At 35.4% G+C, this 25,176-nt stretch overlaps 1 protein-coding gene and 2 non-coding genes across 8 annotated transcripts in view; all 3 read left to right on the top strand.

The window, feature by feature from the left end:
- LOC149535647 (CAAX amino terminal protease family protein) overlaps positions 1–25,176 on the top strand; it is a 183,717-nt gene that overhangs the window by 19,596 nt on the left and 138,945 nt on the right. For 3 of the 6 annotated variants that reach the window (XM_089803456.1, XM_089803457.1, XM_089803458.1), the window contains exon 3: positions 3,518–3,684. The exons of the other annotated variants lie outside the window; for them this stretch is intronic. In XM_089803456.1, coding sequence (XP_089659582.1) covers positions 3,518–3,684 — 167 coding nt within the window. The remainder of the gene's footprint in view (positions 1–3,517; positions 3,685–25,176) is intronic. 6 annotated transcript variants of the gene reach the window in all.
- Positions 12,107–12,180, top strand: LOC149535648 (small nucleolar RNA snoR122). Its single transcript, XR_016358251.1, has one exon. It is a non-coding gene; the product is annotated as a small nucleolar RNA snoR122 (small nucleolar RNA).
- Positions 17,219–17,292, top strand: LOC149535649 (small nucleolar RNA snoR122). The gene has a single exon (XR_016358252.1). It is a non-coding gene; the product is annotated as a small nucleolar RNA snoR122 (small nucleolar RNA).

Genomic DNA, 25,176 nt, shown 5'->3' on the forward strand with positions numbered 1-25,176 from the left:
TTCTGCCTGATGATAGGTTAATCTGATGAACTGATCTGTCCTTGGAAGATAGAACACCTTCTCTATGTTCTTAGGTCAGAGATCTAAGACGATTTCTCCAGTTATACTCTTCATGACCCTTTCTTCAGAAACATAGTTTTCTACTAGTGCCATGATCAATGGGGACCTCTCTATTGGCTTGTTGCATTACACTAGGAATGCATTCCAATCTGTATGACCAAGTTCGGTGTCCCGGATCTCTGAATAATCATCTTGGAAGCGTGACTTAGCAGGAACACCTTGAAACTTGAACACCATTGGTTTTGGGACCATCTTTGTAGCAAGGGAGGATGATGAAAAAGCCATTGAATCTGCACAAAAACAACATCTATAAGTCCGGAGTCAAAGAAAAATCAATTAACTCAAACCCTAATAATGACGTGGAAAAAACCATAAACCCTAAGTGTTCAAAAACATCTAAAAACCTAATTTTTATCCCTTAAATGCAAAAAAAGGGCGCACCTGGCACACCTCAGAGGTCTGCTAGGTGCGCTTTTTTCCTTATTAAGCTTCAATATATAAGAGTGCGCACCAGCACACCAAGCGCACCAGAAACCCTAAGTGTTCAAAAACATCTAAAAACCTAATTTTTATCCCTTAAATGCAAAAAAAGGGCGCACCTGGCACACCTCAGAGGTCTGCTAGGTGCGCTTTTTTCCTTATTAAGCTTCAATATATAAGAGTGCGCACCAGCACACCAAGCGCACCCTTATATCTTTTTAGAATGCGCAAGGAGTAAAAGGTATATATAAAGGTGCGCAGATGCACACCTTTACTTAGGCTTTAGTTAGTTTTTTTTATTTTTAAAGTTTTAAAATGTTTTGCAAAATCAAAAGGTGCGTAGGGTGTTTAAGATTTATGTTTGTTTGTGTGCAGGTGGAGGCGAGGCGGCACAGCAGTGCAAGTGCAAATTGGAGAGCTCAAAGTGAAGAAATGGAGGGGAGAGGGGGTCCCTGGGTTTTATAGACTCGGGACCCAACGCACCTCTTTGAGGTGCGCACTTCAAAGAGGAAGTGCTATTTCAATAAGACTTAGCGCACTAGCACACCTAGCTGCGCACTTCAAAGAGGAAGTGTTATCTCAATAAGACTTAGTGCACTAGTGCACCTAGTGAGGTGGGCTAGTGCGCACTTTTTTGCACAAAATGAACTTCTCCATCAGAATTCAGACTTTCGAAATCTAGGTTTTCAAGCTAAAACCCGGATTTGACCAAAGACATCAGGAAAAAACCCTAGAAAAGACCCAGATCTCGGACCAGGGATCCGGAAAGCCGAAAAATAAAGTAGGGGTCCCCATTTCTAGGCGAAATGGGGCGTGTGTTGTTGAAACCACAACAAATATGAGGGAAGAAAATTCAAGATGTTTGAAGTCTATCAACTTTTCTTAAATGTCATAATCTTGGTGCCAAAAGAATCCACAATCAAGTCGGGTGTTCTAGGTACACTAATAAAGTTTATAATTCATAGCATTGTGGAAACATCTGTAAACATAATCCAAAGATTCAAAAATTCCTCCAAATACTACTCAAGGATCTCCAAGTGAATGCTTCACTATGACAAATGTATATGTGGAGAAGAAACAAGAGTATCTAAAGCCGTCCTCATGATATTTGAAGAAGATGATACAATTCCATAAGAGATCACCTCAAAGAGGATTCTCTGAAGTCTTCTAAGCTTACCAAAATAGAACTCACAAGACAAATTTTGTAATGTTTGTCAAGTGCCCATCCAAAGTAGATTTTGGAAGATGATGTCTTGGTGCACTGAATTATTAGAAACCATGGGTGCACCAATACTATTCTCATAAAAACCAAAAGGATATAGAAGAGATGAAACAGCAACAAGTCTATAAAACCTCAATCAATGAAAGAACAGTGAGATTCAAATGATCATCTTTAATCTCTTCAAAAAGTATCCAAATTAGATGCCTTAGTGTGTACGTTAGTTGAAGGAACAATTGGAGCCAAATGTGATGTGATGTACACTCAAGATTGTGAATTACATCATCAGCTGCATCAATATCTCTGCTACACATATCTGAAATAATGATAGAATCTAGTGCAAGCTCAATATTCTTTCTTACTCCACCATACGTGAATTGATAGATAGAAATGATATGACAAAGATGGAAAACGAAGATTGTTAAATAATCATTCGTCCATGTCAATAGATAGTTTCCCACAAACACACATATATGTGGTAATCATGAAGATATATGGTGATGAACAAGTCTGAAATGAAGAAAACATGCTTTGTAATGAATCGATATGATGTGAAGCTCTTGAATCAAGAACTTAATGTCCCTTGCTTAGAAGTGGTTGTTGGAGACACTTAGCCTATTTAATTCTTGTCGGCTAATAGGGATGTTGGTAAGGGAATATCTAATTAACTAAATTAAGTTGTCTCAAATTAATATCCTATGGGCAACTTTGATTTTATTAATTATTCTATTAAAAATGGCTATTTAAATATAAATTGACTTTTTTGGGGCCTAAAGGTAAATAAAAATTAAAAAATTGGATCACTTTTTGAGAAATAAAGTAGTTTCTTGAAAGTTTGGATGGATAAATGGATTACAAAAGGAAATTCCATATTTGTCTATCATTTCATTTCTTATTGTGAACTTAGGAATCGTGTTTAACTTAAAACCCTAGAATGAAAGTTCTATGGGTATTTGGCTTTAGAGAGAGAATTCTTCTTAGTCAATTGTAGTGGGTTTAGATAGGATTCACAATTGTGCTGAATGCTAGTGGAGTAAGAGATTGAATTGAAGCAACATATATGTCTAATTTTGTAGAGTTGTAGATTACAAATTTATAGAAGTTTTAAGGTAAAATAAAAAAATCGTAAGAGAGTTTGTTTGATTGGTTGTGATAGCCACATTCATGTACGCATGTCTTTGAAGATAAGGATGCCATTGAGTGATGTTATCAATTAATTTGAGAGTGGAAACTATTGTTTATGAAGCTAGCAATTTGGAATAAGTTATTTGTGCAATAATAACTAGTAGAGTTTTTAACTTAAAATATGCATCACCTACTTCAGAAAGGTGCATAGTGTTGGTTTCCTGCTTGTTTGTCCTTGATGACAAAGAAACTGTGGGCCCATGAGGTTGAGGTGGCACTAGATTGGCCTTTGGCTGTGCTTTTTGGTCAGCACTCAAGATGGTGATAATATTGTTTGGCACAATACATTGAATGTTATTTAACCTAGCAGCACTTGATGGACCCACTCTGAATTGCATTGTTTAAAACGGTGCAAGTTTATCTGGATATATTAATATTATGTTTTTTGTGTCAAGGACGATACAACTATTAAACTTGATGGCACATTAGAGGGTCGGCAAAGACACTTGGCTGTTTTTGGACTTCAAACTAATTATATTATAGTTTTGGACTTCAAAATGATCGTATGTTGATTAATGAGAGGTCAATGTTATCATTTGTTTTTTTCTCAAAACCCTGCAACCACTGCTGTAGGAATTGGCACTGAGCATAGAGCTATTTTTTGGCCGCCGTTTCATGTGGGTTTTCACCATGATAGTCTACCTGCGATGCATTACATTTTGGTGGTCTTCTTGCTCAAAATGGTGGAGGTATCTTCTGGTTTTTCAAGGAACATCTTTTGCAGGTTCTTTTCTTCTGCGGTAAGATGTATTTTGTTTAGTTTAATTCTTTGATAAACTTGTGACAAGTTTCTTAGTTCACTTCTCAATTACTTAAGGTTTTTCATTTAAAGGTGTAATTGAAAAGTATGAGTTGTTAAAACATTTTTTGTTAAAGTTTTTAATGGTTAGTAACACTAGTACTGGGGTACGTTAGGACGGTGAGATGAGTTTCCAGGTCGAGGGGAAAATGGGCATCAATTTTGGGATGACAGGGGGACAACCAAGGGATGGTGACAAGGGGAGGATGGGGTAGGGAGGGGTGTTGTATAGTATACATATAGAACTTGAAATGCTTGTTATGAAATGATGTTTCAGTAGAACATACCAAATTAAAATACTTGAACATAGCGAAATTGCAACATGAACTAAAGCCATTGAACATTTAACATAATAACATATTACATACCCAATAGTAACATTCAAAAATCAAAATTGAAATGGAAATCCATGTCCCCATTCCAGTGGCAACATGGTTGTGGAATGGTAGAGGTGGGGGTACTTGGATATGCGAGTATCCAGTGCGGGGACATCTTAGGGACGGGTACTCCGAGGTTTGGAACGGGGGTGTGAGTTCCCGTGTCACATTGTCGATTATGGAAAATTTCTTTGTTTTTGATCAAACAACAAGTGTAATGGCTCAACCTAGGGTTTGATATTGGATCATCTAATGTGAGCATTGTCTTAGATAAAAAGTTTTTTCTGATAAAATGGATTATTTTTATCTCTGGTTGATTAACCCTTATAAGGGTTTGCTACCCTACTTGAGGTAAGTCAAACAAGACTTATGCATAAAAGAGACAGATATTTCTATCAGTTATTGTTTAGTTTTAATAAGATGATGATAATGAAAGAAGACATGAACAAATTTAAACAGTTATGTCATCCAGTTTTGTACAGATTGAAAAGTGGTTGAGAAACAGTTGTGTAAAGATTCAGTTGAACTTTTAATGGACATATCTGAATTGTATAATCATTCTTTATATAGGGATGTAGGCATGCACGAAAAAGAAAGAAAGAAGTGTGTGTCTGGACTCTGTATGTCTATGTAAAGGACTGTATTTGGTTGAATTCATTGAATATCATGTTATTACAGATAGTTGATCATCTTATGACTGCAAAAATTCTGATACTGTATTAAGGTCACTAGCATTTGATATTGTACCAGTTACTTCATTGAGATAGGGGTTGGTGCTCCTTGCAGTTGGTGCTGCTAAACACGTTACATTGAGTTGGTGTTCTATGAATCAATAGGTTTGGAATGGTTTTTCTTCTCTGTGACAAAATCATATAGGTTTTGAGGGTTTCCCACTCGACTCAAAACATGTGTTATGTGATGACTTTTCATAGTGTGATCTTCTGTGTTTTCATGTCTACATGCAAATCAACAAAGAGTTTCATTCTGTATTAGAAAGTTGCTCTGATATCTTATCATTGGCTTGAGCACTCATTCAAATTCCTTTTTTATTGATCACATGTTTTATGGTTCAGCATTGTTTAAAACAGCAAAGTCTCATGTCTCAGATACATGTTTAAGTGTTGAAGATTTTATCTTTGTAATTGCTTAAATAGAAAAGTGCACTTAATGACATTCACCATTTACTTTGAGTGATCATACAAATGCTTTGAGGAAAACTTGTCTTTACATTGTCAAGTGTTTCATTATGTTCATACATTCTGTTTTCACACTTTAATAAGGAGTTCAAAAGTCTTTCAACATTGTTAAAAGTTTAGTTTGCTATGATTCACCCCTCTCCCCCTTAGAGTGATTCTACTCCAACAAGTGGTATCAGAGCATAGGGTCCCTGCATATAGGTCTGTCCTAGGGATTGATTTTGGTTCTTTAAAAGTGTCTATGGTCCAGGCAGAAGGTGCTTCTTACAAGAGCCCCTCCTTTTGATGACTTTGGCTATGTATTCTGGGAAGTAATGATGGAAGCTTTCTTAAACTCTCTTGATGTTAGGCTGTGGAAAGTGATGACGATGAAGTACACAGGTCCCTCTGCTATTCCTACAGATCCTGATTAAACACCAAAATATGAACTTGATAGAAGAGAAAGTTTGCTGTTTCGTGTGATCTTTCTAAAGACGTTCTTGTAAAAGTCATGCATTGCAAATCTGCAAATGATGTATGGGCAAAAATTGAAACAATTTATCAAGGAGATGCAAAAGTAAAAGAGTCAAAACTCAGTTTGATGCTTTAAAAATGAATGAGGATGAAATTGTAGCAAATTATTTTCTCAGAATTGATGAAGTGGTCAATGCTCATAGTCTTGGTGAAGCAGTTGGAATATGATGTTGTATCCCAAGTTGTTAACACCTTGCTGCCCAAGTTGATACTAAAATATCTGCCTTAGAAGATAAAAATAATTTCTCTACGATGACCTTACATAAACTGCAAGGCATACTTACTGCCTATGAAATGAGGATTGAAAGCAATCCTTCTACTTCTAAGGAAACTGCTTTTAAAGCAGAAAAGAAAGATGATAATGAATCTGAGATTTCAGATGCCTTTGAAGCTTTAATTGTTAGAAAACTGAAAAAGAAATACAACTGTAAACTGCCCTTAAATGTTTCACTTGTGGTGAAGTGAAACATGACATTTTGCTGCTAAGTGTCCCTCCATTTATCAAAACGATGATGAAGATAAGTCCGAAAGGATTCCTAAAAAGAAATTTGGAATTCTAACAAAAGAATCAATAACTTCAAAAAGAAGTCTATTTTCTAAAGAGGATTCTGAGGAAGAGTCAGATGACTCACCTTGTGAAGATGGCGAAACCTTATTTATGGCAGAAGCTGAATCTGATACTAAGGCTGTTCCTGGCAAAACTGAAATAACTTTTGATTCTGAAAATGAAGAAGTTGACCTTGAAGCATTCCTTTGTTCTCTTTAACAGGGTAAAATATTAAAAAAGCTTGTAGCTACTCATGAGAGTAGAAATCAGATTTTACAAGTTGACTTAAATATTGCAAAAAAAGTCATTGAAAGTTACAAAGCTCTGCTTGATGAAAAAGAATAGAAAATCAACTGTCTAGAACAGCAAGTTAATACTTTGCAAAAACAGATAGATAAATATGAAAGTACCTTGCATTTAAATGATATTCTGAGTAGTCAAAAGAAATACAAAGATCTGACAGGTGTTGGTTTGGAAAAAGGTCAAACATCAAAGCAAAACTTAAAATCTGCAAACAAAGTTAGGACTACATTTTAGTTTGATTTCTGTATTGTTTCTATTGCAACACTTTTGGGCATAAAGTTGCACCTACAGATTTCTGGCACATAGAACATCTACATTTGGACATAAACAATCTTATGGTTTCGAAAAACAGTAAGGTGATATAAATATCATCTTTATGGACATGTATCAAATCAGTGCAAGTCAAATCAAGATATTCTCCAAGTTTGAAAACCTAAGTTTGTACCTAGCACGGAGAAATCTTTGTTAGTACAAATTGGCTTGTTTTCAAACAAGGCTGTTACATGGGTGTTGGATAGTGGCTGTTCATGTTACCCAATTTTCACACATGTTCAAATGAAGTAAAGCATACATGTTTATCACTTCCAAGTTATACTCAGAATTGCAAAAAAGAAAGCATTTCATTCATATTGAAATAGTATACAATGTTTGTATGATGGTACAATTCATGTTTACAAGTGTGGAATGAAGATGCTGAAAGTAAAATTCTCCCACACGTTTGACCGTGAGAGTAGTCTCTATCTATTGATATATATTCCTTCTCTAGTGAAATGAATAACATAAAAGAAGAATAAAGAGAGGAAAGGTCATGGGCACTAGTCATTGCCTGTAATGATTGGTTGAGTTGCATCCGTCCGCATCCATTTGTTTGCTGCCCCGAATCTCGTCCTTTCCATGCATCCAATTCCTGCATTCATGAAATAAGATAGGTTAGATCCAATGGATCTAAGCAATGCTGGTACCTCACTTCACCTCACATTCATCATCCTAACATGCTACTCATCTCAGCAAAATAAAGACATACATCAGCACATAAAGAAGACAATCATGAAAAACAGAAGTATTAAAGGGACAAGTCACTTCGATTTGAAACCTTTTGGTGATAATAACTGAAGAAAACAGAATAAATGTAGCAAGTGGGAGTGGTATGCATATCTGAATCAAGAAAATGAAACATCAAAGGGACGAACTAAAATAGTTTTGAAACCTTTTGTTTCACATGTGCATAAAAGAGAGTGAAAGCTATAGGAGGAGTTATGTACCAATAAACTACTAAATGCTACAGTGAATGTATGGCAGAATAGTGCAGATTGAGAAGATAAATACAGCCATGTTTCAAGAGGAAAATCAATAAAAGTTTTTAGAGCAACAAATTGGTTTCAATTAGACATCAGAATTGAGTATAAGCATGCTACATGTAGAACACAGAAAACATTCAGATTCATAAATGATAAAGAAAATCACAGATTTTTTGTTTTAAGCAGCAATCAGATCCATATGTTAAAGTTTCTCAAAGATTAATAAGACTGGAATACTGAAATGCATAAGTCATGACTTCATCATAGAATAGCAATCACGGTTAGAGGAAAAACATGGGAATGGCATTACAAATAAATAATTCATTTCAGCCTGCAGATGACCCATGAATTTCCTAGAACCAGTAACAAATATGCCTCATGAAGTAAAAAATACCAGTCACAACAAGCATGAAGCAGATCTAGGGAACTCATGAATTTCAGTAGTAGTAATCACGAAATGGAGGAAGGTACCAGAGAATCATGTCATAAATCAGCAGGGAAATGAACCAATAAAACCCCATATACAGGTAGGTTTTCATGGCTTGGATTTCATAGCAGCTTATCATCAAATCTTTCTCATAGCAAGATACCCAAAACTGAAATAATGATAGAGAAAAAAATTCACAACAGAATAATGTCCATCAGCATTAGTAAAGAAGGAAATATAGTCACGGCAGGAGACCCAGAAAAATCATCATTCATGGGGTCCAACAAGTGCTCACTACTATCAAGAACGAAAGAAGCAAAGTGTTTCACGACAAGCATTGAGATAGCAAGGAAACTCACGGTATTCACCCAGAAATAGTGCAGACAGCAAATACCGACAGCTTATAGCAGTCACAGCAAGAGGGAATGCAGATCACACCAGTCGGCATCTACCCAAGACCACCATAGCTCGAACCAAAACCTGCAAGGAGGGATGGGAACTCACAGAAATATCCAGTAATGGCGTCCAAACCTCCACAAAACCTCAAGGAAAAAGCATAACGATAGCATCATAAGAAATTCACGCCATGAAACAACTAACGCATTTGCAGTAGAAAGCTCACAGAAATATCCAGTAATGGAGTCCAAACCTCAACAAATCTGCAAGAAGGAGCCAACAAGAGGAGAAACATGGCATTCAACAGAATCATGGCTACCAGCAGAAGACAAAAAACCAAGAAAATGGCATCCAGTATGATGGAGAAAGCAGGGAATTACAAGGAGAAAATCTCATGGTGGCTAGGGATTGAGGAGTTCCTATACTAATATCTCTTCTCATATTTCTTGCATTCAAATGATAACATAAAACAAGGCTTAGAAATTGCATTCCCTTATTTATGTTTTAATTCATAGCATTTCGGGTCTGCTTAGAATGCTAAAATTAATAATAAAATTGATAATAATATAGGACTTCTTGTTAAAGTCTTTATTATTATTTTTATTAGTAATTTATTTATTATTTGTTGCATTATTATTTTATTATTGTAAATTATTATTACTTAAGTTGATAAATTATTAACAATCAACTATTTAATAATAATAATATTTTTTAATGCAACACATAATAAAAATTGAATTAGGCTATTTTGGACTAAATTGTCTTCAAAAGGAAATTTGCATGATCAAAATGCATAAGTTCGAGGTTGGACATTTAGTTGTTATTTTTGGACGTGCAGTTCAGTTTTAGAAGTTTGGAGTCATTTATGGACCTATTTTTGGCATTTTTGGAGTCTTCTTGGACTTTTTACATGCATGGGTGTTCAAGACTCAGTTTGGGGTGTACGAGACATATTTTTGGAGCTGTTAGGCTATTTTCATAAATAGTTAACTCATAATTTCGACCCTCAATTCCTGATTTTGTGGGAAGGTGGTGTTGCTTTTGAGATGGTTATATACCCCTCTTGTTTATGGAGAAGGGGTTCAGATTTTGAGAGAAGAGGGATGTGCATGTGATATTCGTCTTTGGCATCTTTTTCAGGATTGTTCTGAGGTATTATGCAAAGATATTGTTATTTTGGCCTTTGATCGTAATATAGTTTTCATTGGATTCAGCTTTTGGAGTGAAGGATTTGGTTGCATTCTTTGTGGTGATTGATGTTATTCATTTGTGTTTTATTGATAAACCTTTTGAATTATGTCTCTTTTTGCATCGCCCATGTCTGATATCTGTTTTCATAGGTTTTGAGTTGTGTTTTCTTATTGATATATTTGATTATGATTAATTTCCTTTCATATATTCAGATTCTAACCTTCTCTTAAAATATTGATATGAATTAGCAGTTCTCTCAAGCTGGGTTTTTGTGATTATCTGTCAGAATCTTTCATCATGTTACAAGTGTAATAGTGTTTTGCTTTATTAATTTTGGTGTATCACCTTATTTTTCATCTTTTAGGTTTTCATTTTAAGTTTACATCTTTGCTCTTTTCCATACAAGTTTCATGTCTCCATTAGCATAAGTGAGATATCACATATATCAGATAAGAACTAGCCTAGAATCCAGAGGTTCAGTCAGGTCATAGGTTACCCACAACCTCTGGTTGATCCAATGTTTCTCTAAAATCGCTGAGGGTTTCAGGACTTGAAGCAAATTAGGGTGCGGATTTTGGAGATAACAGTTCACACCATATGATAGGAAGCCAAGGAAAGTTTCAATCCTTAGAAGACTTTGCTAGTGGTCTTGTGAGGTTTGGAGACAATTTAGGTTCATACATAAGATGTAGAGGTTTTATTTATCTAAATAAAGATGCTCCTATTCATGATGTTTGTTATGTTGAAGGGCTAAAAGTGAGCCTAAAACATAACCTCCTGAGTGCCAGTCGAATCTGTGATAGTGGGTATCATGTTTCTTTTGATCCCAAAGGTAGTGCAATAAAGAATAAGTCTGGAAAGACAATTGCTACTAGTTTAAGGACTGGTGCTAATCTATATATGAGATTTTTGTTTCTGGATTTGATTGTGTGTATTTTTTTGCATCAATGTTTGGGATCACACTCTGTGATCCATCATTAGGATGAGAGAATGCAAGAATAACATAGGTTTATTCTTGCGTTCTCTCATCTTCATGATGGATCACCGAGTGTGATCCGAAATGTTGATGCAAAAAATACACACAATCGAATCTAGAAGCAAATACGAACCAAAATGTTAGAGGTTTACCTTTTTGCAATAAGCCTACAAACACAGTTTGCAAAGAATGCATAAAAGACAAACAAACTAAAGTATCTTTTAAATCTAAATTCTTCTACCAAGCCTTTGAAACTTGTGTACACAAATTTGTGTGGTACAACAAGGACACAATCAATTAATGGTGAGAAACACTTTATGTTATTTGGTGATGACTGCACAAGAATGGTTTGGGTCACTTTTCTCAGACACAAGTCTGAGGATTTAAGATCTTCAGGAAAATGGTGGAATGAGAATCTGATCTCAAACGGAATAGTCTAAGGTCAAATAAGGGTGGTGAGTATACCTCACAAAATTTTGTTGAGTATTGTGAAAACATGGAATCAAAAGACAATATTCTGCTACTCGGACACCTCAACAAAATGAGGTGGTTGAAAGAAAGAATAGAACCATTAAGGAAATGGCACGGGCAATGCTCAATGAGGCAAATCTGCCTGACAGGTATTGGAAAGAAGCTGTTCATACAACTGTCTATATTCTGAATTGAGTACAAATCAGGATAAAAACTTCTTTTACACCTTATGAACTTTGGCATGGCAAAGCCGCTTCAATTTAATACTTTAAAATCTTTGGCCATAAATGTTTTATAAAACAGGATGACAAAAATCTTGACAATTTTCAATCTAAATCAGATGAAGGTGTCTTCTAAGTAATTCCATACATAGCAAGGCTTATAAGAGTTTCGATCAAAGGCTGAATAAAATTGTTGAATCAATAAATGTAACATTTGATGAAAATGTGCTTCTAGATAATAGTCATCTGCAGGCTGTTAAAGAGGAATCTGTTTCGGAGCTTGGAAAGGTTCCTAAATCTGTTGTTTCTGAATCTGGTGCCCCTGAATCAGGAGCAGCTATACTTGTGAACAGATGAATGCTTCAAGTCCTAAAGTAGACACATCTCTAAATGTAAGTTTCTGCAAATTCTTCTGATCTTCAATCAGACTTAAAGTTCAGTTTCTAATGGCAGTGAATGATCCTTCAAAATAGTATGTATACTCAGATTGTTTGAAGTAGATATCACTAATCTTTGATGCAAGTTCAAAAACCTCTATACTCGATACTAAATGAATAACAATATCTCTGATTTTCCAATTTGCAGGAAGATGAATACTTAGAAGAACAGAATGCTGTGTTTGTGTGCCTTCTAAACTGTATTCACAACCCTCTAAATATCAAACTAAAGGACGTCACCTTTAAATGACACATCCCTTCACTTGGTCGGTTTTGCATCTCTTCATAAAACCGGTGACTTGTTTAGAAGAATTAATATTAAATAATAACTAACGAGGTGTGTTAGTTTCTTTGCAATATTAATAAGTCTAAAATCGCTGCCTAGAGGAGAATATAAATACCAAGCCATACGTTGATAGTTTTAGAGATAGTGCAATCTGCACTCACAGACCTGGTGATTATCAAGTTATAACATTAACACTCCCTCTTAACTTGATAATCACACAGAGAGATATCATATCTAGCAACATCAATACAGATGAATAAGCAAGAATTAATACTCTATATCTGTCTGAATTTTCTTAGTATGTGATATCATAGAACACATAACATAATGTCATATTACTCAACCTTTGAGATGACAAATCACTGCTACTAGTGATAAGATACATGTTGTGACTCATAGAAATTGGTATTTCTAAATCACAACGAGATCCTGAGTTTAAGATCTACCAAAATACAAGATAAACCCAAAGAATTTCTAAAAATTCTTCCTTTATCCAATTTATGACCCATGAACATAGCAATGTTAATGTCACAAGATGCTCTAAAGACTAAAACTCGTTTGGATCTTACAGTAAAATCTACTGTTTAGTACATTATCTAAGAGATCGTCATCTCTCATAATGCCTTTTACACAAGTATTCATTATTTCAGAGATCATCACCTCATAAATAATGATTACATATGGTGGAGCCCATAACAGTCAATAGCTTGACAAAATAAAATTATTTTATTAATAATCAAAAGAGTACAAATGAATTACAACTCAATCATACCAAGTCTCCTCCTGAAATGTTCTATCTTTACTCTAGATAGAGGTTTGGTGAGTATGTCTGCTGTCTGATCTATAGTACAAATGTATTCTAATTTAACAGAATTCCTGTCTACCATATCTCTTACATAATGGTAAGGAATTTCAATATGCTTGGATCTGTCATGGAAAACTGGATTCATTGAGAGCTTGATGGAACTCTGATTATCACAATGAATAATTGTAGGATTCATGGCTTGCCCAAATAATCCCACAAATAACTTCCTCAGCCATACTGCTTCTCGAGAGGCCATTGTTGTTGCAATGTATTCGGCTTCTGTGGAGCTCTGAGCTACTGAAGACTGCTTTCTACATATCTATGAAATCATAGCTGATCCTAAACTGAAACAACATCCTGAAGTGCTTTTCCTGTCTTTAACACTTCCACCCCAATCTGAATCGGTGAATCCATGCAAATCTAAAGCAACTTTCTCATATTTGAGTCCATAATTAAGAGTGCCTTGTAAGTATCTCATAATGTTTTTAAAAACAGTTAGTTGAATCTCCTTAGGTTCACACATAAATTGACTTAAGGCATGAACAACATAGCAAATATCAGGTCTTGTATTTACTAGGTACATCAGGGACCCAATCATCTGCTTGTAGAGAGTAGAATCTATTGGAGGTGATTCTGCAACTGCTTCTTTAAGTTTATGCAAATTAGTCTCCATTGGAGAAGACATGGACTTGCAATTCCACATTCCAAATTTCTTCAAGATATCTGAAGTGTACTTTCCTTGATTCAGTATGATACTATCAGCATTCTGTCGTACTTCCAATCCTAGGAAGTAATGGAGAAGACCCAAGTCTTTCATCTCGAATTCTTTTGTTAGATCTTTCTTGCACTGATCTATAAGATGATCATCACCTGTGATTAATAAATCATCAACATACAATATCAATATTACCATACCATCTTTATTTCTTTTATAATATAAGTTTGGATTGGCTTCATTCCTAGAGAATCCTAAGCCGGTGAGATATTTATCAATCCTTTCATACTAGGCCCTGGGAGCCTGTTTAAGCCCATAAAGAGCTTTCTTGAGTCTGCAAACAAAGGCGTTAGGATCATGGGTTTCAAATCCTTCTGGTTGCTCTAGATAGACTTCTTCTGAAATCTTTCCATTGAGAAATGCTGTCATTACATCCATCTAATGTACCTTTCATCCCTTAGATGCAGCAATTGCTAAGACAACTCGAACGGTAGTATATCTGGCAATAGGAGCAAAGGTTTCTTCATAATCAATCCCTTCTTTCTGAGAAAAACCTCTGGCTACAAATCTGGCTTTATATTTCTCAATACTCCCATTTGCAACATGCTTAATCTTGAATATCCATTTGGAAGAAACAACAGATTTTCCTTTTGGTCTTGGAACAATTTCCTAGACATCATTTTTCATAATTGATTGATATTCGTCTATCATAGCTTCTTTTTAGGCTGGATGTTTAATAGCATCAGAAGGATTGGTTGGCTCTGTTTTGGATAAATCAATCATATTTGTTGTATAACCAGAGAATCTTTTAGGTCTTTTACTTTCTCTGATTGATCCTGACGGTGCAGCAAAATCTTGAGCTGCTTCAACTGTTTTTATGGCCCATAGTGGTCTTTTCTTTGAATTTTCCTCAAGGTTCATATTTTCATTTTCCACCTCTTCTAGGTTCTCCCACTGGGATTCAGATTCACTAGTTCTTTCAAAATTTTATAAAGGAGAAGTTTCATTGGAACTTAAGGCTCTTTTGAATGCAAGATCTTCCTCAAAGATTACATCTCTGCTAAGTTCAATAGTTTTCTATTCAGGTATGAAATTTCTATATGCTTTAGAAGTTTCACTATACCCTACAAGGAAACCTTTCTTCCCAGATGGTTCTAATTTGGTTCTCTTTTCTTTTGGAACATGAATGTATACAAGACATCCAAAAATTCTGAGGTTACTTATATTGGGTTTTACTTTAGTAAATACTTCTTCAGGGGTCTTATCTTTAAGATAGGAGCGAGGGCTTCTGTTTTGAATTTATACAGCAGTACAAGAGGCTTCTGCCCAAAGATAGTATTCTAGATTTTGGTCAAAAATCATGGCCCTAGCAGCTTCTATAATTGCCCTGTTCTTTCTTTCAGCTACCTCGTTTTGTTCTGGGTTATAAGGAACAGTGTACTCCCGCTTGATCCCTGATTCTTTACAAAACCTTTTAAACAAGTCTGAGGTATATTCTCCTCCATTTTCTATTCTAAGGGTTTTAATTTTATGTCCTGAAAAATTTTCAGTTAATGCTTTGAATTCTTTAAATTTTTGTAGGATTTCTTTTGATTTTTTGCATTTTAAGAAATAAATCCATGTTTTCCTAGAGAAGTCATCTATGAACAGGATATAATACCAGAATCCTCCAAGAGAGGGAACAGACATAGGTCCACATAAATCTGAATGTATTAACTCAAGTACATTATTTGTTTTTCTAGCACTATCATGAAGGGACTTCTAGTACTTTTACCCAGAGCACACCCTTTACAAATACTAGAGTGATCTTTATTTAATTTAGGTAATCAGTTAACCATCTTTTCCATAGTTGATAAGGTTTTAAAGTTTAGATGCCCTAATCTTCTGTGCCATATTTCATTTGAATCTTTTGCTTCGTGAACTAGGGCTTGAATGGATCTACTGGGTTCTATATTCAGTTCATACAAATATTCCTTTTTTTGATCAATTACTTTAGCTTTCTTGATGGAAGAGTTCTTAGTCCAAGTTAATAGTTTTCCATCCATGAATGCAACATTGTGTCCATCATCTTCTAATGTTGTAATTGAGATTAGGTTTCTTTTAATCCTCGGTACATATATTACATCTTTAAGAAGAAGAGTATTTCCTGTCTTTAGCTTCAAGGTGCAGCTACCAATTCCTTCAACTGAGTGTGCAGAGTTATCACCAATAGTAACTTCACCGTTAACTTTCTCTGATAAGGAATCTAGAGTTTCTTTGTATCCTGTTATATGTTTGGAAGATCCACTATCAATTATCCATGCCTTATTTGAGATTTCATTTGATAGAGAGGAATACAAAACACGATTCTTCGGATCATAAGTCTCTTCTTCTCTAGTGACATTTGTACAGTTTGCCTGTTGTTTGGAATTTTCCGGACAATTAGATCCTATAGTGTCCAAATTTTTCGCATTTGAAATACTTTATTTTAGATAGATCTTTCTTGGGCTTTCCATTCTTCTGATTTCCCCCTTTCCTCTTGAAGTGCTTTTTCTTGCCTTTATAGGAGTTTGCATTAAGAACGTGAAGTTCTTCATCTTCTACTTTTGGTTTTCCTCCTCTCTTTATCTTTCTTGACTCTTCTTGAAGACAATCATTCTTGAGCTTGTTAAAGTCCGGAAGTTGATCTCTAGCACTTATTCCTTGTACAAAAGTTTCCCATGATTTTGGCAGACCATCTATGGCCATGAGTGTTAGTTCGGTGTCATTAATGATGGTTCCTATGCTTGTCAATTCATCTCTAATGCCAACAACTCTTAGGAAATAAGAGTTTATTGATTCTCCTTTCTTTATTTGGATGTGATTCAGTTGTCTTTTTAATGCAAGGACCCTAGTTGCATTGTTTATTTCAAATGCATTCCGTAATGCATTCATCATATCGTAGGTAGTTTGATGTTTCGTAAGCATAGGTATGATATCATTCTTAACTCCATCCAAGATGATTTGAATGGCTTTTCTATTTCCATTGGTCCATATGGATTTGTGAGGTTCAACTGGTGGCTGTTTGGAAGCTCCATCAACAAATTGTTTAACATTGTTTTCTTCAAGAATCATCAAGATTCTGAATTTCCATGCTTCAAAGTGTTCCTTCCCATCGAATCTATCCTCAGGCCTAATTGTATATGCCATTGGAAATGGAAGACAACTACTGAATATATAAAAAGGTCTGATTACTGAAAAATTTGCAGAGCCCTAGATCTGATAACCTTGCTTTGATACCATGTAAGTTTTTGCAAATTCTTCTGATCTTCAATCAGACTTAAAGTTCAGTTTCTAATGGCAGTGAATGATCCTTCAAAATAGAATGTATACTCAGATTGTTTGAAGCAGATATCACTAATCTTTGATGCAAGTTCAAAACCTCTATACTCGATATTAAATGAATAACAATATCTCTGATTTTCCAATTTGCAGGAAGATGAATACTTAGAAGAACAGACTGCTGTGTTTGTGTGCCTTCTAAACTGTATTCACAACCCTCTAAATATCAAACTAAAGGACGTCACCTTTAAATGACACATCCCTTCACTTGGTCGGTTTTGCATCTCTTCATAAAACCAGCGACTTGTTTAGAATAATTAACATTAAATAATAACTAACAAGGTGTGTTAGTTTCTTTGCAATATTAATAAGTCTAAAATCGCTGCCTAGAGGAGAATATAAATACCAAGCCATACGTTGATAGTTTTAGAGATAGTGCAATCTGCACTCACAGACCTGGTGATTATAAGGTTATAACATTAACACTAAAGACACCCTCTCCGATTATTACCAAGAGGCTTCTTGAAACCTTGGTTATTGGGGATAAAGATGCTTGTGAACAGGGGAATGCTTCAAGTCCTAAAGCAGACACATTTCTAAAGACACTCTCTCGGATTATTACCAAGAGGCATCTTGAAACCTTGGTTATTGGGGATAAAGATGCAGGCATCTTAACCAGGAGAAGAGCTAAACAGGAAGAACAGGCTCAAATGGTTGAACATTACTGTTTGGTAACTAATTTTGAACCTAAGTCTGTTTCTGAAGCTTTGCTTGATGATTGCTGGTTAATTGCAATGCAAGATGAAATTAATCAAATGGAGAAAAATAACACATGGGAGCTTGTGCCTAGACCTAATGATAAGAATGTTATAGGCAGAAAATGGGTATTTTGAAACAAAATTGATGAATTTGGCAAGGTTGTTAGAAATAAGGCTCATTTTGTTTGTAAAGAATATGCTCAACAAGAAGGCATAGATTTTGGTGAAATTTATGCACCTCTAGCTAGATTAGAATCAATAAGAATCTTTCTAGCTTATTCTTGTTACAATTTTTTTTACTGTTTTACCAAATGGATGTCAAAACTGCCTTTTTAAATGATTACCTTGAAGAAGAGGTGTACATGGAACAGCCAGAGGGGTTTGAATCAGCAGACAAACCAGATCATGTTTACAGCTCAAAAAAAGCTCTCTATGGCTTAAAAGAAGCTCCTAGAGCTTGGTATTCCAGACTGGATGCCCACTTAACAACAAATGAATTCATTAGGGGTGAAGTGGACAACACCTTGTATACCAAATCTGAAGGTAATGATAATCTGGTTGTTAAGGTATATGCAGATGACATCATTTTTGGCAGCAACAATGACTCTTTATCCAAACATTCTTCACATATCATGGAATCTGAATCTGAAATGTCTTTATTGGGAGAGTTGACATTTTTTCTTGGTCTTCATGTTGTTCAGTTGAAGCATGGTTTGTTTCTTTTTCAGACCAATTATGCCAAAGAAATGCTCAAGAAGTTTAAAACAGCTGATTGTAATTCAGTCAGCACTACTTTGGAGACAGGTTACAAGCTGGTCAAAACTGATGATTCTCTTGAGGTAAATCAATTTGAATACAGGTCCATGATGGGTAGCTTGCTTTACTCAACTGCTTCAAGACCTGATCTAATGCAGGCAATTTGTTTAGTTTCACGATTTCAAGATGCACCTAGACAATCGCACTTAAATGTTGTTAAATGGATACTTAAATATATTCAAGGTACACTGGACTATGGTTTGGGGTATCCTTGCAGTAATGATTTCTCACTAGTTGGTTTCATTGATGCCGATTGGGGTGGTTTTATGGATGAAAAAAGAAGCACCAGTGGTGTTGCATTCTTCTTAGGTGACCAACTTGTTGCTTCGCAGAGCAAGAAGCAATAATGTGTCACATTGTCTATTGCATGATCTGAATATATAGCAGCTACTGCATGTTGCACACAGTTGATTTGGATGTCCTATCAGTTAGCTGATATGGATATTGATGTGCTCAAGCCTATTTCCATTTACTGTGACTACTCAAGTGCCATTAATCTCTCAAAAAATCTAGTGATGCACTCTCACACAAAGCATATTGCCATAAAATTTCACTTCTTGCATGAGAAAGTTGTGGCAAATGAAATACAACTGGCCTGTGTGCCTTCACAAGCTCAAGTGTCAGATATTTTTACAAAAGCCTTGCCTTGGGAAACATTTGAACATTTCCGAGAGTGATTGAGAGTTACCTCTCAATCCTTACTTTCTTAATCTTATCCTTAGGTTGTGGGTGAGCTTGGCTCTCCAAAAGCACCATCTAAGTTACTGCTCTCAGATGTTTGCTGATCCATTGTGCAGTCTTGCTATTCCCTTTGTCCTTGAGATAAAAATTGGGAGATACTTCATTAATTCCATCAAAACATTTGCTTTTCTATTTAGATTGGCACTGGTTCTTCTTCTTGAATGGATATTGATATGTATACAGGTGATTCTGTTGTATTGATATGTATGCAGGTGATTCTGTTGTATTTGGCAGATACAGGTTCAGATGTATCGGGTTCATATGTATTGGTATACAGGTTGGCATTGGCATTCAACAGTCTCATGTTTTGGCATTTTGATATATTTTTTTGACATTGCAATTTTCTGGTATTCTTTGATTCATATATTGGTGGCATGGTTTTTTCCATCAAGGACAAAGGGGGAGTTTGTTGGTTTCCTGCCCATTGGTCCTTGATGACAAAAAAATTGTGTGCCCATGAGGTTGAGCTGGCACTTGATTGACCTTTGCCTATACCTTTTGGTTGGCACTCAAGATGGTCATAATATTGTTTGAAACAATACATTGAATATTTTTTAACCTAGCAACACTTGATGGACCCACTTCATATTGTGTTTTTTAAAAGGGTGCAAGTTTATTGGGATATATTAATAATATGTTTTGGGTGTCAAGGATGATACAACTGTTAAACTTGACACAATACTTAGCACATTATAGTGTCGACAAAGACACTTGGCTGTTGTACACTTCAAATCAATTATATTATAGTCTTGAACTTCAAAATGATATATGTTAATTAAGGAGAGGTCTATGTTATCATTTGTTTTGTTCTTGAAACCCTACAGCCGCCATTGTAGGAATTTGCACTGAGCATGGAGCTATTTGTTGGCCACTGTTTCATGTGGGTTTCCACTATGATAGTCTACTTGCAATGCATTACATTTTGGTGGTCTTCTTGCTCAAAATGGTGGATGTATCTTTTGGTCTCTTGCTAGTAGTCACCTAGTTTAGAAAGGTGCATAGCAATGCTAGGGTCGAAGTCAATTGCTATTGTTTTTTTTAGAGGAGAATATAGGTTATGATATAAATAAAAGGGCAAAATATTGGTAAAAAAATTTGGACACCGTGTGCATATATGTGTAGAATAAAGGGTCAGCCGGGTTGGATTTTTCGTTTCCTTTTGATGTATAAGCCCTAGAAGCCCACTCATGGCTCTACAAATGAAAATTGTTGCTTGTATGGAGGCAACACTCGATATAAGAAGTCACAAACTTTTATGTGGAGATTACAAGTGCCATCTGACAATAATGGAAGTCGACTTCGTACTTGTGAATACAATCAAGCCTGGCCACAAGCCCTAGATGTACAAAATTTAACCAACATTATACCAAGAGAGCACTTCCACATGAATACAAACATGAAATAAAAAAGAAAATGTACCAAATGCACTGAAGAGAAGCTTGACTTTGTTGTCTGCCTATCCTTCTGTTGCCCAAGTTTCAGTTCATATCTTTTTGCTTAGGGTTTTGAGTCAGGTCAAGAGTCAATGTCTTGAGTTTGAGTCTAGATTGCCATAGGATAGCCTTTCTTCTCATTATTCCTTTGAGCTAACTTGATGCGGGAAATCATATGAGCAATGAACCAGTGCAATGGCTAGGTGATTAGGTTTTGGAGGGTTTGTTATGCGTTTCCCAAATGAGAAGAAAGTTGTTTTGAAACCCTAATGCTTTGATCAAGTGTTCGTGGTGAAGACTGGATATATCCAAGAAGAAGATCATAGACATATTCATAACAAATGGCAGCAAAGAATATGAGGATCAAGGTTAAAGACAATATGTAGATCATGAGAATGAGCTACAAGAAGAATCAATTGAATTCTAATGCAAGAGAAGCAAATAAATTATTAGAAATGGTGAAAGAACCAAGTCAAAGGTGGTATGACTCTTGTTGGAATCCAATTGACGGTTTATATTTAATTTGCATGCTTACGTAGCTAAGTTGACAAGTCAAATGGCTTAGGGATTAAATTCGGATCGTTAGATGAAGATTATATCAACGGATGGTATTATAAGATGAAATTACAAGTACTTAATGATGCATCTCCTCAGCTGTCAGATCTCACAAAGATCCACGGTCATTGTTATGTTGCTGTAATTGCTCGATCGTTATTCAAAATGACATAACGACGATGTGACACGTGGAACAGACAGACCCACACTACAAAGGAAATCAGTGAGTTAAGATCTTTAAATTATAGCCGTCAAATCAAAAGAACATCCATGGTTGTCGCTATATCGTTATAAAAAGTTGCTCTATGAATAATCCTAGCGACATAGCGACGAGTTGACACCTATATATGGGACCCAATTGAGGGTAAGATCGCCAAAAGAATCATCACCATAAATTAGACTTGAGATCTACGGCGGTCGCTTTGTCGTTATGGAAAGATGGGGATGTTTTAATCTAAGCGACATAACGATAGTGTGACACATGGAACAGGTGGGATTGCCTTTCAGCCATACACAGTAATCAAAGAACACAATGAAGTTTGTCGATCGTAGGAAAGATCTATGACTGTCGTTATGTTGCCATGTAAAGTTGCTCGATCGATAATCCTGGCGACAGCGACAAAGCAACACGTGACCTAAGGGCCATTATATTTCACAAGATATAGTCAGAACCTAGTCACAAAGTGCTACCTGTCTGCCATGACATGCATAGTTGGAAAGTAGACCCGCATCACAAAATAAAAGGGTTAAGATCTTTTATCGTTGCCGTCAGATCAAAAAGAAATCAATGCTTGTTATGTCGCCCTGAAAAGTTGCGTGAAAAATAATTATAGCAACATAACGATAGTGCAACATGTGTACACGGAGGGACCCATGGAGGAGATTACAAAGGAAAAATAAAGAAGTTTGTTATGTTTTGATCATGATCGTCGATTTAAGATCGATGGTCAGAATTCAAAAATACAATGACTGTTGGAATATGAAATACACAGGCTTGGCATGAAACAACAAAATACAAATAATTGAAGATTTCTACAGGATTTTCTGAAATTGTAGGAATATAAATAGTGATCATATGATTTCAGAAGTACAATGGATCAAAAATCATCGATAGAAAAGATGCCACATGTTCATATCATTGGATAATTTCTTATTTTATTCTCTTTTCTATTTTGTGATTGTTGCTTTCCTGAATTGAGGGACGATAGAAAACTATAAATGTAACTTCATTTGACAATAAAAAGGTCAGCAAACTTGATGGTGAATTGGTCTGTAATTCCATTTACCCTATTTGCTTGTCATGTTTTGTTGCTCATGCATAGAGTAGTTTTGCATTAAGAGTTGAAAGACAATCATGTATGATTCTATGAATAATCAGATGAATTCCATTTCACTTTGATGTTTGCAGTATAGTGATTCCATTTACTTTCTTCATATATGGTTTTGTTTCTTCTCTTTTTGGTTTCATAACATGTTAGTTTCATTGGGAAATGAAAGATAAATGTGTATGAATCTATTAATTATTGGTTGGATTCCATTTCATTCAAGGCTAATAGTGAGAGCAATTCCATTTGCCCTCATGTGCATATCTTCTTCATTCCTATTCTGTATTTAGATGGTTAATCTGCATTTAGAATAGAAGTAAGGGTTAGAAATATCAAGATAGTCTACTACAGTCATTCTATTGGGTGTGATAGATTATTCAAATTCATCTTGCCTAAATTGTTTGTGCCTAAAAACAATTTGGTTATCCTTTACTGCTCTCAGGTTAAGAGCTTACAATGTCAAAACTTCTGATCTTATAAAAACATATTCATTGCATATCATAGCAAGTCATAAGGGAGCTGTACCTAGTAATTCAAAGGGCAGTGATAGAACACATACACTGACCCATTTGTTGGTAAACATCCTTTTGTCTTTCCAAAACATTGGGTATCAAAGAGACAGGTTATAAAATCTAATAGGAGGACAAACCGTTAACCAACACCTTCAAGATCTTGTATTGAAATGTTGATACTCCTAGATTTGCTAGCACATGAACAAGAGGCTATGGAAAAATGGAGCTTGGTTGATTGATGCAAAACAATGATAATGGATGATATAAAGGCAATGATAATGATAGGCTAGCAAGATGATAATTGTGGACTCTCAAAGCTCACTAGTATATAGGTGCACAAGCTCTCCGCAAGCTTAAGTATGATCACAAACGCATTGGGGATAGGCATTAGCTCATTAGATTCAATGAGGAAGAGGGATGTTCTTTTATAGAAGTTTCATGGAAATAAAGGGCTAGGATTAAGAGGTGGTAAAGGTTGTGGCTAAGAAGAAAGATTAAGTGAGGAGTAGGTAGGAAATAGGGAGGATACATAGGATTAAGAGGCATTTGGAAATGAGTTGATGAAATGGAGTGGATAGGTTGAGAATATCAACTTTACTTATTATCTAGGCATGTGAAGGTGGAAAAGTCAAATGAAGAGACATGTGCCATTTGTTACAAACCTAAAATTTGTGGAGTTGATCCATGTAAGTGGAGCTGATTGGTAGGATTAGGGAGAAGAGGATTAGTGAATTTATAAAATAAATACAAGTAGTTATTAGAAAGGAAATGGAAAATGGATAAATTAAATAACTGGGAACATATTTAATGACAAGGCAGAAGAGACTAATGAATTAAATAAATAAATAGGATTTTTTTTTAAATATTAAGGGGAGAGGCTAATGAATTAATGAAGTAAATCTAAAATATTAATGTAATCAATAGAGGATTTTTCTTAATTTTATGAGGACATTTTAGGTGTCAACACCATCAGTGAGTATTAGGTTAGTTTTAGAAGAATGCTTGGTCACCCGTAGTGAATAAATAGGGTGTTGAGAGCGAGACAATAGAATGCAAAGGAATTATTTCAAGTTGCCGATCAATACACGATGCTGGAATTGCTGCTAGATTAAGGTTAGAGGTTGCCACGTTCTATGCAAATGAAGTTGCTCGAGTATTCAATATTTAATGAGTTGTGGGATGTTGGTTTGTAATGCTCCATTTTATATTATTTTGTAGAGAGTTTCTTAACAACTTCAAAATAAGCACACTTAGAGCCAGAATACGTTAAGGAAATCATACTAGAATTAAACGAATTGGTTTCCAGTTTCCACTAAACCGCTTTAAATTGTTTAATTTTTTTTCAAATTTCGTAAGTGGAAATTTAGTTCAACATATTTTTAAGAACCACTTCTCAACTCAATCTCTCAAATTGCAACAGGTACCTGTCCTTTTGCCACTCTGATGTGACATGGGGAAGAGATAAGCCCCCTTGACATAGTTGATGGGAAATTGATTTGATTCTTCATTAAAATATGCTGTACCTTGTCATTTTTTACAGATATCTCTTTCTTGGATGGTTTCCCTTGTGAGGGAGATTTTGAATTTGATCATGCTCAATCTTTGTGTTGTTTATTCTTTTTCTTCTTTTGTTTCTTTTTAGGATTCCTTTATTCTTTCTATACCTTTGGCTCACTAGCCATCAAAGTTTGTGACTTAAGGAGACCTATTTGACCTTTTTCTCAGAATTGTAATTAATTTCAGATATTGTAGTTGAGTGCTTGACCGAGAAGATGGTACTCTTCTCTAGCCTCAAAACTCAAACATAAACAACTGCAGACCCTCTGCTTTCAAT

This window comes from Cupressus sempervirens, chromosome 10, assembly GCF_028749045.1.
Source record: "Cupressus sempervirens isolate cs-2001-9-10 chromosome 10, ASM2874904v1, whole genome shotgun sequence".
Classification (NCBI taxonomy): domain Eukaryota; kingdom Viridiplantae; phylum Streptophyta; class Pinopsida; order Cupressales; family Cupressaceae; genus Cupressus; species Cupressus sempervirens.